The 13,887-nt window shown below is 33.4% G+C and overlaps 1 protein-coding gene across 1 annotated transcript in view; it reads left to right on the top strand.

Annotated features, from left to right (window-relative positions):
- Positions 1 to 13,887, top strand: part of LOC111150534 (dystrophin) — a 2,087,545-nt gene that overhangs the window by 859,504 nt on the left and 1,214,154 nt on the right. The window contains exons 35-37 of the mRNA XM_022508030.1: positions 647 to 826; positions 1,131 to 1,259; positions 3,049 to 3,219. Coding sequence (XP_022363738.1) covers positions 647 to 826; positions 1,131 to 1,259; positions 3,049 to 3,219 — 480 coding nt within the window. The remainder of the gene's footprint in view (positions 1 to 646; positions 827 to 1,130; positions 1,260 to 3,048; positions 3,220 to 13,887) is intronic.

The raw sequence follows: 13,887 nt of genomic DNA, 5'->3' as shown, positions 1-13,887 counted from the left end.
ATTTGTAGGTGTTTGCAATCTTTAGATAAGCTATCTAGCTGATCGCCTGCTACCTGAAGTAGTCTCAGCCTGCTACTTCTCTGCCATCTTGACTCCTTCCACCTATTTTTTTAATATTATTATGAGAAAGAGTCCTTATGTTTCACCAGATTCCAGATAGGTTTGTGGCACCAAAATGCTGAAAATTTCTTTTGTAGAAATACAAGAGCACAGTAATTGCTAAATTTTCTAAAAGCCATTGCTATTTATGAATGAGGCTTCTGAGGTCTGTCTTCACCTAGTATATTTACAAATTAAGTAAATATAAATATGTTCAGATGGACAATATATATGTTTATCTGTTAAGTGTAAATAAATAAATAGAAATAAATAGAAATAGAATAAATAAATAGAAATTCAACATGCTTCTTTGTGTGTGTGTATACACATATCTAGATAAATAGATATAGATATATGCTTATATATGCCCAATAAGGATACTACAATGTATATGGTAGGATTTTCATCATTCATGAAGACATATGGAAGGTTTAAATCATTGAAAAATCTTACTGTAGTAACTATACACACAGCCATTTCAAAAACATTAAATCTAAAGACTGCCATATATGAATTACTCCAAGCTCAAATACTGTCCTTTTCACAGGCTACTCAGAAAGAGATTGAAAAACAGAAGGTTCACCTGAAGAGTGTTACAGAGCTAGGAGAGGCCTTGAAAACGGTTTTGGGCAAGAAGGAGACCTTGGTGGAAGATAAATTGAGTCTTCTGAATAGTAACTGGATAGCTGTGACTTCCCGTGCAGAAGAATGGTTAAATCTTTTGTTGGTAAGAGAAGAAGCTAGAGGATTTTCAACCCCTCTTCATTATGAGAAATAAATTATGTATGCTTTGAATAATAATATCTATGTCTGCAAATTCCTTAACTTCACATGAATGGTGGCTCTTAACACCTATAACTATATTTTAATATTTTGCTATGTCTCTGCTGTATTTTATATGGAGATCACACCTAAGTGTGATTTGACAGATACTATTCTTTTTGCCTTTCAACATTATAGAAAGTATGACAAATCTTTTAAGAATATTGTCTAACCAGTATTATGTCATGGTATATCTCTATAAAATTAAGGAATACCAGAAACATATGGAAAACTTTGACCAGAATGTGGATTACGTCACAAACTGGATCATTCAGGCTGAAGCACTTTTGGATGAATCTGAGAAAAAGAAACCTCAGCAAAAAGAAGACATACTTAAGGTAGCAAATAAAATATTATGAAAAGTAATTTTCTAACTGTATACCAATCATGTCAGTAATCAAGGAGTTATTAATAAGAGTGAATAAAGTTCTTCCTCTCATCCTTCCTCCCTCCCCTCCTACTTTCATACCCTCCCTACTTTCTTTCTTTTTTTTTTTAAAGATTTTATTTATTTATTTGACAGACAGAGATCACAAGTAGGCAGAGAGGCAGGCAGAGAGAGAGGTGGAGGCAGGCTCCCTGTGGAGCAGAGAGCCCAATGCGGGGCTTGATCCCAGGACACTGGGATCATGACCTGAGCTGAAGGCAGAGGCTTAACCCACTGAACCACCCAGGTGCCCCACCCTCCCTACTTTCTTAACTCACATGGGAGTTAATGACTTTGAAGAGTTTTATAATCTGGATATCTGTCCATATCCACCTCTCAGCTAATTACACAAAACTTAAACACCAATGACAAAGAGATTCCAGAATTTATTTTGGTGTAATTTTGCAAATTCCTGCCCATTTGACTACTTAGTAGTGTGTTCTTATATCTAACATAAGGAACAGTTTCCCAGTATCATTCACAGCCTATCTGAGTCAACACCTGAAATCCAATCATCTGGACATTTTGCCTGTGCAACATCCAAATCTTCATAATTAGTAACAGTACTGAGCTTATATAAATCTGGATGTTTTTATTTTTTACTATATGTAAAGTAAACATGGCTTCATGTTCTCTCTTTGTATATCAAAACCAATTATTAGGATGCCCTGAGTCATCTTTCAGAAAGGCAACTTAATCTTCATTAAAAAAAAAAGATACCTATAAAAGGATATGAGAGGTATAATGTGCGAATTTATCTTATTCATGCTATATTAATCTCCATTTGATAACATCTTTCTCAATTAAATAGGAAGAGTTGAATTTTAACAAATTTCATTTAAATTAGTGATACCTTATTTTGTTGTGCCGAAATAATAGTATTTAACTAGTGGGTTGCTAGTTAAAGAACACTCAAAAATTATAGTTTCTGTCTGAACAATGCATTTGTTAATGTTAATGAAATCGCTATTTTCCAAAGATTATAATTCATTTTTAATGAAAAACTATTGATGTATTTCAGGCTATCCCTAAAACACATTTACTCTGTTGTGTGTACCTTATCTTGCTTTCTCTTGTCCTTCAATGTGTAGTTAAGGAATGCCATCTTACCATGAATTTCCTCCAAGGTCTTTGAAATAATAGGACCTAAGTTATTTCACTTATACCCTCTCTGACCCCTTGAGTCAGGCAGAACCTTCTTCACTCCCTCTTTCAGTGACACAGAATCCTTATTTGTTGGAAAGTCCATTTTTTCCCCCATGATGCTCAGTAAAATAAAAGGGGACTCAGAAGTGTTCAGGAAGGAATAGAAAAATTTTCCTCAGCTACCTTTCCTTCTGAGGATATATTAAGGTTGTTCCACAGCTATGACATTGAGTAGAGTTAAGATAAAATAAGACTAAATATAAAATATGATGGTTGTGGGCAACATAGAGAAGTCAGGAAAACATTCCTCGTCCTTCCTCAGACTAAAAATAAACCTAGATCCAACTTAAACAGGGGCAGTGATCTATTTTCCTGAGATGGCACACATTCTCAGTCTTCTCCTCTATTTTAGGGAAGTTGGCTTTTTTCCTTCCTCTGTAATCCTCTGCATGTGCTTGTTCTTTCTTTGTCTTTCTCTTTCTCACTCTCTGGCTCTCTCTCAACTTCCGTTTAATTACTAACTTCGAGCCCTATCTCTTGCTCACGGAATATAGCGTTTAAAGGCTGAAATGAATGACATGCGCCCAAAGGTGGATTCCACGCGTGACCAAGCAGCAAAGCTGATGGCAAACCGCGGCGACCACTGCAGGAAAGTAGTAGAGCCCAAAATCTCAGAGCTCAACCATCGGTTTGCAGCCATTTCTCACAGAATTAAGACTGGAAAGGTAGGAAGATCTGCTCCAAGGTGGAAACTAGTGATAAATGATCTCTTGCGAAGGTTACGCAGTACTCTGAAGGGGGCAAACAACCCCCACAGCAAGGTTTTCAAAAAGAAAATGAAGGCCAAAATGTATTTAAGGAAATTTTACCACTGAATCTCATGGGCGATCAATCTCTCCCCACTATCCCCCACCAGTCTGTCTGTCTGTCTGTCTCTTTCTCTCTGTCTCTCTCTGTCATTTTTCCTTTCATGACACAGCTATTCTAGAACTGCATTCTGTACTGGTTTACTTATGTACTTTCAGGGGTAACCTTCAGCAAAGTAACAAATAGCATGCTGCAGGCCAAAAACAACAACAAAAAAGCACAAAAGACATCCATCTAAGGAAAGCACTACTGACTTATCTTACCAAATATAACATTGCTTGTGTGTAATATGGATCAAATATCCAAAATGGGGCCTTGTACATCTCTTGCATGATCTAGGGTGTTTGTATCTCTTTATTGGTGGTGCACATGTGTGTATGTGTGTGTACTTAACTTGCTTTTGCTAATTGCCGATACTTACTGTGATGAAACCCATTAGGCTACAATAACATGCTCAAGCCATGAAAACAAATAATCACAAAGCTTATATATCTTAATTTTGTAATTTTATATGTCTATTTATATTTATTCTATTTAATGAAGAACCAGGGAATATGGAACTTTTGCATGATAACCCTTTATATTTGTGTAATATTTAATGAAGACAAAATCTTTCCTAATAGGCAGCTTGCAAAAATACATAAAAATATATAAATCCAACTCTTTTGGGTTAGTGTTAAATTGTAAGGTAATTACCCCCAATTTTATAAAATGTCAATTGACACATTTTTCAATATATGTGATATGCTTTCAAATACAAAAATGTATGTAAGATAAATATGTGTATTTACATATATAGATAATTGCTATAAATAACCTTAGATGAGAAAAATGTTTTTAGAAATATTTGTTAGATGATGTAATATGTCAGGTAAGTGTCAACCCCTGGGACATACTTGAATATACTTGAATATTATTTTCAAGAATATGGATACCCAATAATAGCATGATTTACAATTACTATATTTTCTAACACATTCCAATGTATCACTGTTATATGTACTAGTATATATTTAAAAGAGTTTCTAAAATATATTGAAATGTGATATGAATTTCAAATACTTCATATCCACGAAACATAGTTATCCTTCAGAAATCGCTCTCCCAAAGCAGAAAAGGCATTAGCTTACCTTAATGCATTGTTGCTTCTTTGTAATGCTTAAGTTAACGAGTTAGTTTTACTCATTTATGTGCTACTTTAAGGAAACTGTCCTCACCTGGAAAATATCTGAAAGGCTCCAAAATTTACTCTCAGAGCATAGTTGGTTTTTAAAGAATTTACTCTGCTGTTTAAGACCATTGTTTTTACTTCTATGGATTATCATTAGAGTATGTAATATATAAACAACCAAAGGCTATTTCAGTCATCTTAAGAAATGGATGCTGGTACTTCATTATTGGGTTTTGTATTCTTCCTGCCATATATATCATTAAGCTATAGAGTATTTCAGAGAAAACAAGGTATTGTTTTCTTGATCCTTGCAACAGTAGATTGAGACAAGTTATGTCACAGGATTGTGACTTGTAGATATTGACAGATGAATAGAATTCAGCCTGTATGATAGACTGCCAGACTTAGCATGGCCAAGAGAAGTCTGTGAATTTTCATCCTATGTTCCGTACACATTTGTCAGTTACTTCCATATGTCTTGCATTAGATGAGCCACTTGCTGCACTTCTTTTATTGTCCTTACTGAAGAAAAGCATAAGAGATTTTAAATCAATATTTTCAATATATATAAATTAACAAGAGAATCACATTGTCATTTTTCCAAGTACTCCTTTTTCTCTAAATCAATAAAGATGACTGAATGTGATAGTGACCCCATTTGGGGGCTTTGAGAGATAATTATGCTCTATCATCATGATGAAACCAAAAACATGGAGATAAAGCTTATCTGACATTTTGCTGATTTTTTCATTGCATTGTGCTACTAAGTGTGGAAGTATACACGGGTGCAAAAGATACTTAAGAATATCTGTTTATGAACATAAACTTAGTCATTGTAATCATCTGACATACTTAACACTAGTACATCTTCATGAAGATGTTCACTTAATGAGATAATTCCAGCAATCACATAGTATAATATGAAGAGCAGTAGACATAAAAGATGGAATCCGAGGTGTAATTTTGTCAGCATTAGGCAGAACATGTGATTTGTCTTAAATAATGTTTATAAAATAAAGGAGTTAAACCAGATTAACACCACCCTCAGCCCCCAAGGATTATTATTTAGAACAGGATGTAAAAAATGGATAACAGGAGAGTTAGTGGATGGGTGGATTTCTGTCTTTTTATCTTTCTCCTTCTTGTCATAGGGTTCAAGAGATACAAGTTATGTACATAGAGCATAGTGTAAAATTTCTAGTTTAGATTAGCTAAAATAAGGAGTAATTAGAGTAGCTCTTAATAGTTCTAAAGTTTGACAGTCCAGTGGTCTTTTGTTGATGCAGTAAGGAATTTAAAATAATGACCTGTACGTGTGTTTGTTTACAGAGTAGGGTAATTCGGGAAGTGCTGGAATTCTTGGGGTGACTTGATCTCAAAGTCAAGCTCCTTATACAGTAGAGCTTATGTATGGTGAGATTGGGTTGGAGTATGCCCTTCTTATGTTTGAATCTATGGGCAGGTTTTACTTAAAAGAATAATCTGGAAGAAAATCTACAGTGATTAAATAAATAAAGGTAGGTTGGGAATATATATGGGTAGAAAATAGACTCAGTATAAGAACTCCACTTCAGGATCCTTTTAATGGTCAACTAGAAATGGCAGTTGAGCAGAGCAAAATTTTACCCTGAAAACTCACCAGCAATCCCTGGATTCATTGTCTGGTGAAGAATACAAAGTTTATGTCTCCTGCAAGGACTGTCCATGACAAGAAATGAAAAATCAGGAAGGCAGTGAGCATTGAGGTCCTCAGTTTAGATTGGTTTAGAACTTGTCCATGAGATGCAGCTCCTTGTAGTGGTAACTTTTAACTATTGGTGAGGGGGAAAAAAAGGAAAAAGTTCTTAATTTCAAGCCACGAAACTTGCTTTCAATGTGGTCTTGGATGTGACATTTTACCTCTCAGAGCCATGTTTTTATCTAGAAAAGTAGCAAGATGATATCTGTCTTATCCTAACCTCAAGATTGTGGTAAAAATTAAATGACTTAAGATATGTAAAAGCATACATTTAAAAAACCTACATGTTACTTTATAAATACAAAATGGTAAAAATCATTAATATCCACAGTTATTTCCATCATATTATATGTTAGCCTTGAATGGCCAAATTTTGAGAATTGAGACAGAAATTGAAGAGAAAAATAAATGGAGGATTGGCTGATTTCTCCGTCTGGCCTCTGCTGGAAATGGGCTAGGATAAAGAAGGTGTCTTTGATATTTCCATTGTAAGGACCAGCCTTATAGATTATCAAGTGGACCAATATAAGAAATACTAGAAAGTTCTGCTTGTCCCGAATATGACATGAAATGCCACCTCTTCCCATTTCATTTAGGTTGATTGGTAGTATCTGATTGCATTGACAAAGCTTAATCTCTCCTAATCTGCATGAAATCTGTTTGAGAAAATGACAGTTTTAATGGGCATGGTCAGAATTATAAAAATGAGCCAGTGGTAACTTCATCACCCTGGGTAAAGTCAGTGGAATCAATGGTCAAAGACAACATGTCTCAACTCTTTCTGTCTTAGGGCTTCTGAACATGGTGGCATAGCAAGGTGATAGTGAGGAAGATACTGTCAGGAAAAGAAGATAACAAGAAACAGGTACATAGAGGGCAGAAATAAACTGACTACTCAGTACTGTTACTTATGGCATCTCTGCTTCTCTCCATCTTCTGAGAAGCCAAATTGGAGAGGGGAGTCTGCATTTTGGGAGAGGTACTTGAGGTAGAGCTTAAATGATTAATGCAGGAATGGTTGGGAAAATAGATCAATATGAAGGATCTCTTAGCAGCAATGTGATATTTCATGTCATAATGTTTGGTTCTCTGGTATCTGTATTGCTAGCTAAGGAGTGATGAATTCAAAGAGCTTACTGTTTAATGGTGGAGCGAGGTATGTTCATGGATATTGGGCCAAAAATGAGTGTATGCTGAGTGAATTTAGCAGCCATTCTAGCTGCACAGAGGAGGTAGCAGTTCAGGATAACCTATGAAAAAGCTCAAGAGTATATAGAGTGTTCAGTGGAGAGTACATTCAGTTTACTTTTGAAATGTAGAGCATTCAGCGTGAAGCTTAGTTGTGGATGATAAGACTGAAGAGGATGATTAGACACAGTGTGGAGAGGTCATGACAACTAGACTAATAGTTTATGCTTAATTCAGTAGGCAATGAGGAGTTCCTAATACGTTTTTTTTTTTTCAGTGCACTGTTGAAAGGTTAGTCCAATAGTAGTTGTGAAGAGAATTCAACTAAATAATAACAGAAGTAGGGAAACAATTAGGAAGCCATGGTGATAATCTAGATGGGAAACACTGAGGACCTCAAATAAAGGGGTGTCTCTGGGAATGAAAAGGAGGTCATAGTGTAGAGCAGTGACTTTCAGACCTTTCTTTACTTGGAGGAACTGTTAGAACACCGATTGCTGTCTATCCCCTGCCCCTACTGCCCATAGAGATTATGATTCAATAGACCTTGAGTGTGGCCTGATATTTGCGTGTTTAAGAAGTTTCTGGATGATATCCATGCTAAGGATCTGAGAACCAGGTGGTCTACAGCTTCTCTATTTGAGAGCCAGTGGTCTCCACACGTTAAGAACTAACCTAAACTTAAATTATTACATGTGAGGGCCAAAAAGATGGTGAGCTGAAAAATGACTCAGGATTCAAGACTCGTTGAGTATGGGAGTCTACACCTGAGTTTCAAGAATAAAATATGCATCGAGATATTATTTATCACCTTATAATACTTAATTTCAAAATAGTGTTGACTAAACATTTTATCTAGCTATGTCCTATTAATATAGGCAATTACTTTGTTATAAGAGATTATGAAACTTATACATATAATTTGCCTATTTAAATTGTCTTCATTTCTATAGAGCTGAAATGTTAAATTATTGGCACTGCAACTGATACCAACCAAAAGAAAAGTGAACTTGTTTTTTATTTCTTTAATTCTTTATTAAGATTTATGTGCTACTGGGGAAAAAAGAGTTATGTGCTATTGGATATTTTATACCCTATATTCTTTAATTTGCATAATGGGCCTTAAAATTGCTTTTAAAATTCATGTGGCAGTTTCTCTATATGTATTTAGTGTAATTATCACATGAGATTTGGATGGAAAAGTAATTGTTTTTTGGATCAGGGACTTTTCACACACACGCAAACACACACCCCTCTGACAAACCAAGTGACTTTCTCATTTAATAATGAATATATCAGGAGGATAAAAAGCCCTATATTGTTGGGCCTAATCTATCTTAAATAAGGATTTTTTATGTAAAAAGTAATGTATAAATACTTTAATGAGAGTTTAGACAATGTTTTGGCTTTTTTAAACATCAGTGGGAAATAAATAATAACAATTACAAATATTACCTAGAATGTCAAAATAAGATATATTGGATTTGAAAATTTTAAGTAATACCTAATTTTCAGTAATCAACTTTATCAATACAAGTATATTGATCTTTTTAATAACTTCCCTGATGGAAGAGAACATGGCCCATTAATTGGTATGGTTATTCTTGTTTGTATATATGTATGTATTTGTATGCGTACACATATGTATTGCAATACATCTGTATTATACAAATACATATCACATACACATACATACACAAACTTTTTAGTGAAATTTTATACAAAGAAATTATAATGAAAACATAAAGAAAGACTTTGGTAAAGTTCCACAGGAATTGCATAATTTGTAGGGTACTAAAAATATAACAATTACAGTTAATATCCTCAAATAATATTAACAAATTAATACCTAAACCATATAGTACTATACCTGCTAATTTTATTTCACTGAAATAAATAAGAAATGAGCCTAGCAACAGAATCCCTATATTAACAACTTCTCACATTTGTAATTTGCTATCTCTTTATCAAGGTTAATTCTGTTGAAAATTTAGTAACAAATCCATCTTACAATAATTTAAAATGTTTTCAAAGTAGATGTTAATCTAGTTTGGTGAGAGATGTCATTTGCTAGAACTAACTGGCTCTTATTAGCATGATATTTAAATATGTAAAGCTATTTGGAGATTTCTGATTATGATCCTTTAAGAAGGAAACCTATTCCTCTGGTCAGTCATCAGATGCAAAAGTAATCATTTCTTGGACCAGGGACTTTCAGATATTTACAGGGGACTGTGAGAGCCAGTGTGTTGCCCATTTTCTCACAGTTAGCCTGGTTAGAAAAATGTCAGATCCTGGCTCATTGCTTTGTGTACTCCAGCATGCTGAAACCCAGCATACTTTATTACTTCTGTTTATATTATCAGGTATTTATTGTCCACATATTATATATCAATATAAACATGTCTAATTTCACGTTAAAAAATGGTTTCAGTGCACTTCTTTGCATTTAAAGCAAAAAGAACTGAACAAAAAAGCAGAAATAGAGAGGAAGGGAGAAAGGGAAGGAAAAAAGAAGAAAGAAAAAAGAAAAGAAAAAACACACAGCTGTCCAAAGTATTGTATTTTTGCTTTTAATTCATTTGTTTCCTTCATATATTTTTACAGTGTAATCCTTTCTTCTCCTATGTCAGCTACTACTACTTCTGGAAATTATTTAATCATGAGGTAGAGAAATACTCCAAGTTATATTTAACAAAAAAGCAGGCAGTGAGCTGGTTCTTGAACCACCAATATCTCTTAACCAATCAATATATTTTCTATCTAATTCTGAAAAGTATGACCATGAGATTAATCTCATCAATTCAAAAGCCAATGTACTGGGTAACATTCCTTAATTAACTCCACAAATTTGGGAGTTACCATATTTCACATTCTCATCCTCAAAGCATCAAAGATAACCCAGTACCTTACCTAATTAGTAAAAGAATCCAACCAATAGAATGTCACTCTTCTGAGTCAATTTGCTTTATTTCTTTAATATAATTTCTTATTTTGTTTGGAGTTTGCTCTTATGAATTTAAAATAAGTGAGTGAATGAATCTATAAACTATGTGATTATCTTCATTCTAGTTAGGTCTTTTTTTTTAAAGATTTTATTTATTTATTTGACAGAGAGAGATCACAAGTAGACGGAGAGGCAGGCAGAGAGAGAGAGAGAGGGAAGCAGGCACCCTGCTGAGCAGAGAGCCCGATGCGGGACTCGATCCCAGGACCCTGAGATCATGACCCGAGCCGAAGGCAGCGGCTTAATCCACTGAGCCACCCAGGTGCCCCTAGTTAGGTCTTTTTAATATGAGTATTTTTCTTTGTAAGTTTTCTTCCCTGTCCAGATATTTGGATTTGAAATAGCTCTTCATAACATATCAGTAGTATGTCTTTTCTGTATTACAGGATGTTACTCGTCCTTGAAACTTTATTCCTTTTGGTTTCTATGAATTATTTTTTTAAAACCAGCATTGTAATGATAAATAAATTTTCAAAACTGCAGAGTGGAAAGAGAAGACTGATTGATTTGAAGCATTTTTAAACTGATCTGTAGCACTCAGATTATTTATTTGCAATTTAGATATTAGTGTAATTTGAATGTAGTGACCATTTATCACATTTATTAAGATTACATAGTCCGTATTAACAAATGTTGACTTTGCTGTCTTTGTAAACACAGTCATTATTTTGTTAGCATATCTGTGCACATTAGAAGTAATATTTAACTAAAAGTAAGGTTACAATTTAAAAATTATAAAGGGTATTTGAGTAATTTCAATGCTTCCAATTTACAGTGAATCAATTTGTAATTGATTTTGCCTTTTTCAGTCTGTTACTGTTTGTTAACTTGTTATATAAATCACCTTTAATGCTAAGACTTTAACAAAGCCTTAAATTTCATTAATCCTAAATCATACAGCAAAGCACAATTAATAGCTGTTAAGCAATCTGAAACATTAAAAATCAAGGAAAACAAAGTGTTGTCTTTCTCAGTTTCTCTGTCTCTTCTTTCTTTTGTGTCCGTTTATCTGTTTATTAAACTTTCCTATGTTTTACTTTATTTGTATTTTGTATGACTACACAGTCATGTTAAAGCCGTTAAGATGAAAAGGTAAGTAAAAAATTAAATTGTGCAAAACTCATGCCTGGTTTATACTCTTCCCTACAATATTATAATCTTTGATTATTTTCTGTGTATTCTAAAACCTATCTTGTGTGCATGTCTAGCATTGTGTGATTTAATTGCTATTCTAGTTCTTTTGTAGTCATATATTTTCTTTGAATTCAATAGAAGAAATTTCCTTAATAATTAAGATGATATCCACATTGCTTTCAATTTCTTTAAATAATTTATCATAATTCTGAATTTAAAAAAGCATTATATACTTTATATGTTTTAAACTTTGGTGACTCACAAGTGAGCTGTTATGGAAGGTTGCTTATTGTGCATTTCTCTGATAAGCTTTTATGTAATAATTCTAAATTACAAAGACAACAAAGACCAAAAAATGATATATAAAAATAATTGGTCAGAGGATTACCTTCATTAGGAGTGTTATGACCAGTGAACTCTTAAGGAAGCATTTATATTTTCCCAAATCCTTGTATTTGAACAATGAGTATTAATCACACAGATGTCAAATGGCTGGTCTGATCTGGCCAATAGTATAGCCAAAATAATTGGGTTGAGTACTTATGGTTATTTTGGTTACAAAACTGGTTACTGGTTAATTTGATTAATATATTGGATGTTCTAAAACAAGTAGTTGGTATAGTAAGTATCTTTTCTATAGAAAAAAAGGAGTTATAATTGCTATGGAAAACAGAGTACATAAGATATGTTCTGAACTTCAGGGATTAAAAAAATCTACTGGTGAGACAAAGCATAAACTGATGAAGGTGAAATAACATTATATTCAAATATGTAAGAGATACTGAAGTACAGTGTAGGGTACTGTACACATTAAATGAGGAATAGAGACTCCTGATAGAACATGTGGAACCCATTCCCATAACTTTTTCTATCCACAGAAGGCTTCTGGAAAATTCCTCTCAGAGAACATATCTGAATGCAAGTGAATGAGATGGACATTATAAGAATTGTCTAAATCCACTAAAATTTATTAACTAAAACATTAGCATCTTGACTCTCATTAGTAAGACATTACTCTTGTGATAGATTGCAAACTAGTAATGAGCTATTTGTTCTTTTCAAAGTAATAGTTACAATAATTGCTACTCATCTATACTGTGTGAAAAGGTAACCATAAACCACATATGGCTACTGAACATTTAAAATGTGGCTGCTCCGAATTAAGAATTGTTGGAAGCATAAAATACATATTGGTTTTTGAAGTCTTAATAGGAGAAAGTAAATATAAATTATCTTGTTAATTTTATGTCAATTATAGGCTTACATGACATTTGGGGAAATTAGGTAAATAAAATCTATTATTATAATTAATTTCATCCACTTCTTTTTACTTTTTAGTATGGCATCTAGAACACTTCAGAATACCTATATGACTTGCATTATATTTCTATTTAGCTGCATTGCTATAGATGAAAGTTTCTATTTACCATATTTTGAATTTAGAGGAGAGAATTTACTGTAAGTCGATAAAATTTTAGGAAGTATTCATGTGAAAAGTGTCTAACATACCCATTATTCTGCCTCTGCTTGTATATTTTCAGCAATGGGTAACTTACTACTTTAAAATTAGTGCTTTTAAAAAGAAAAAAAAACATTTATGGCACTAATAAATTGTTCCTGTATTAAACTAAAATTCAGGCTCCAGCTAATTTCTACCCATTGATTCAAGTAATTTACTTTGGAACCACACAGAATAATTCAAATCCCTAATCTGTATAATGGCATTTTTAATAAATGCAGGGCAATCTTTGATCAGGAAATCCAAACCCTACATATACTACTAATAAAATCTAAGTTTGCATTATCTTGTTTGATTGATTACTAATTCATTTTATAGTAGTATTTCCTAAAAGCTATTTGTATCTGCTTATATTGTTTTTGTACTTTATGGTATCATTATTACTAGCATTTGGCCAATCAGGTCTTTTCGATTTTATACAACAAAAATTGGGTTATTTAAAATTCTAGACCATTCAAGAACTCCTTGAATTGTTTATTCTACTACCCCATGATTGGTCATTCATTTACTTAGTTTGTTGGGCAGTATTCATTTGTGAGAGCCTACTATGTACCAAGAATGACTCTAGGTTGAACAAGATCAACAAATTCCTTATCTTCATGGGGTGTTCATGGAACTCATCCTTCTCATTGCATGTCTTTGTGCATGCTTTTTGTGTCTCCAAATAATTCCTGATGCAAATACTGCACAGAGAACAAATATAAAACACTTTGGCATTCTCTTTGAAACTACCCTCTGCAATAATATAGATTAATTAATCAAGTTTTGT

The sequence above is a fragment of the Enhydra lutris genome, unplaced genomic scaffold (genome assembly GCF_002288905.1).
Source record: "Enhydra lutris kenyoni isolate GAN:26980312 unplaced genomic scaffold, ASM228890v2 scaffoldscaffold23, whole genome shotgun sequence".
NCBI classification, from domain to species: domain Eukaryota; kingdom Metazoa; phylum Chordata; class Mammalia; order Carnivora; family Mustelidae; genus Enhydra; species Enhydra lutris.
This window is presented reverse-complemented; position numbering and strand designations above follow the sequence as displayed.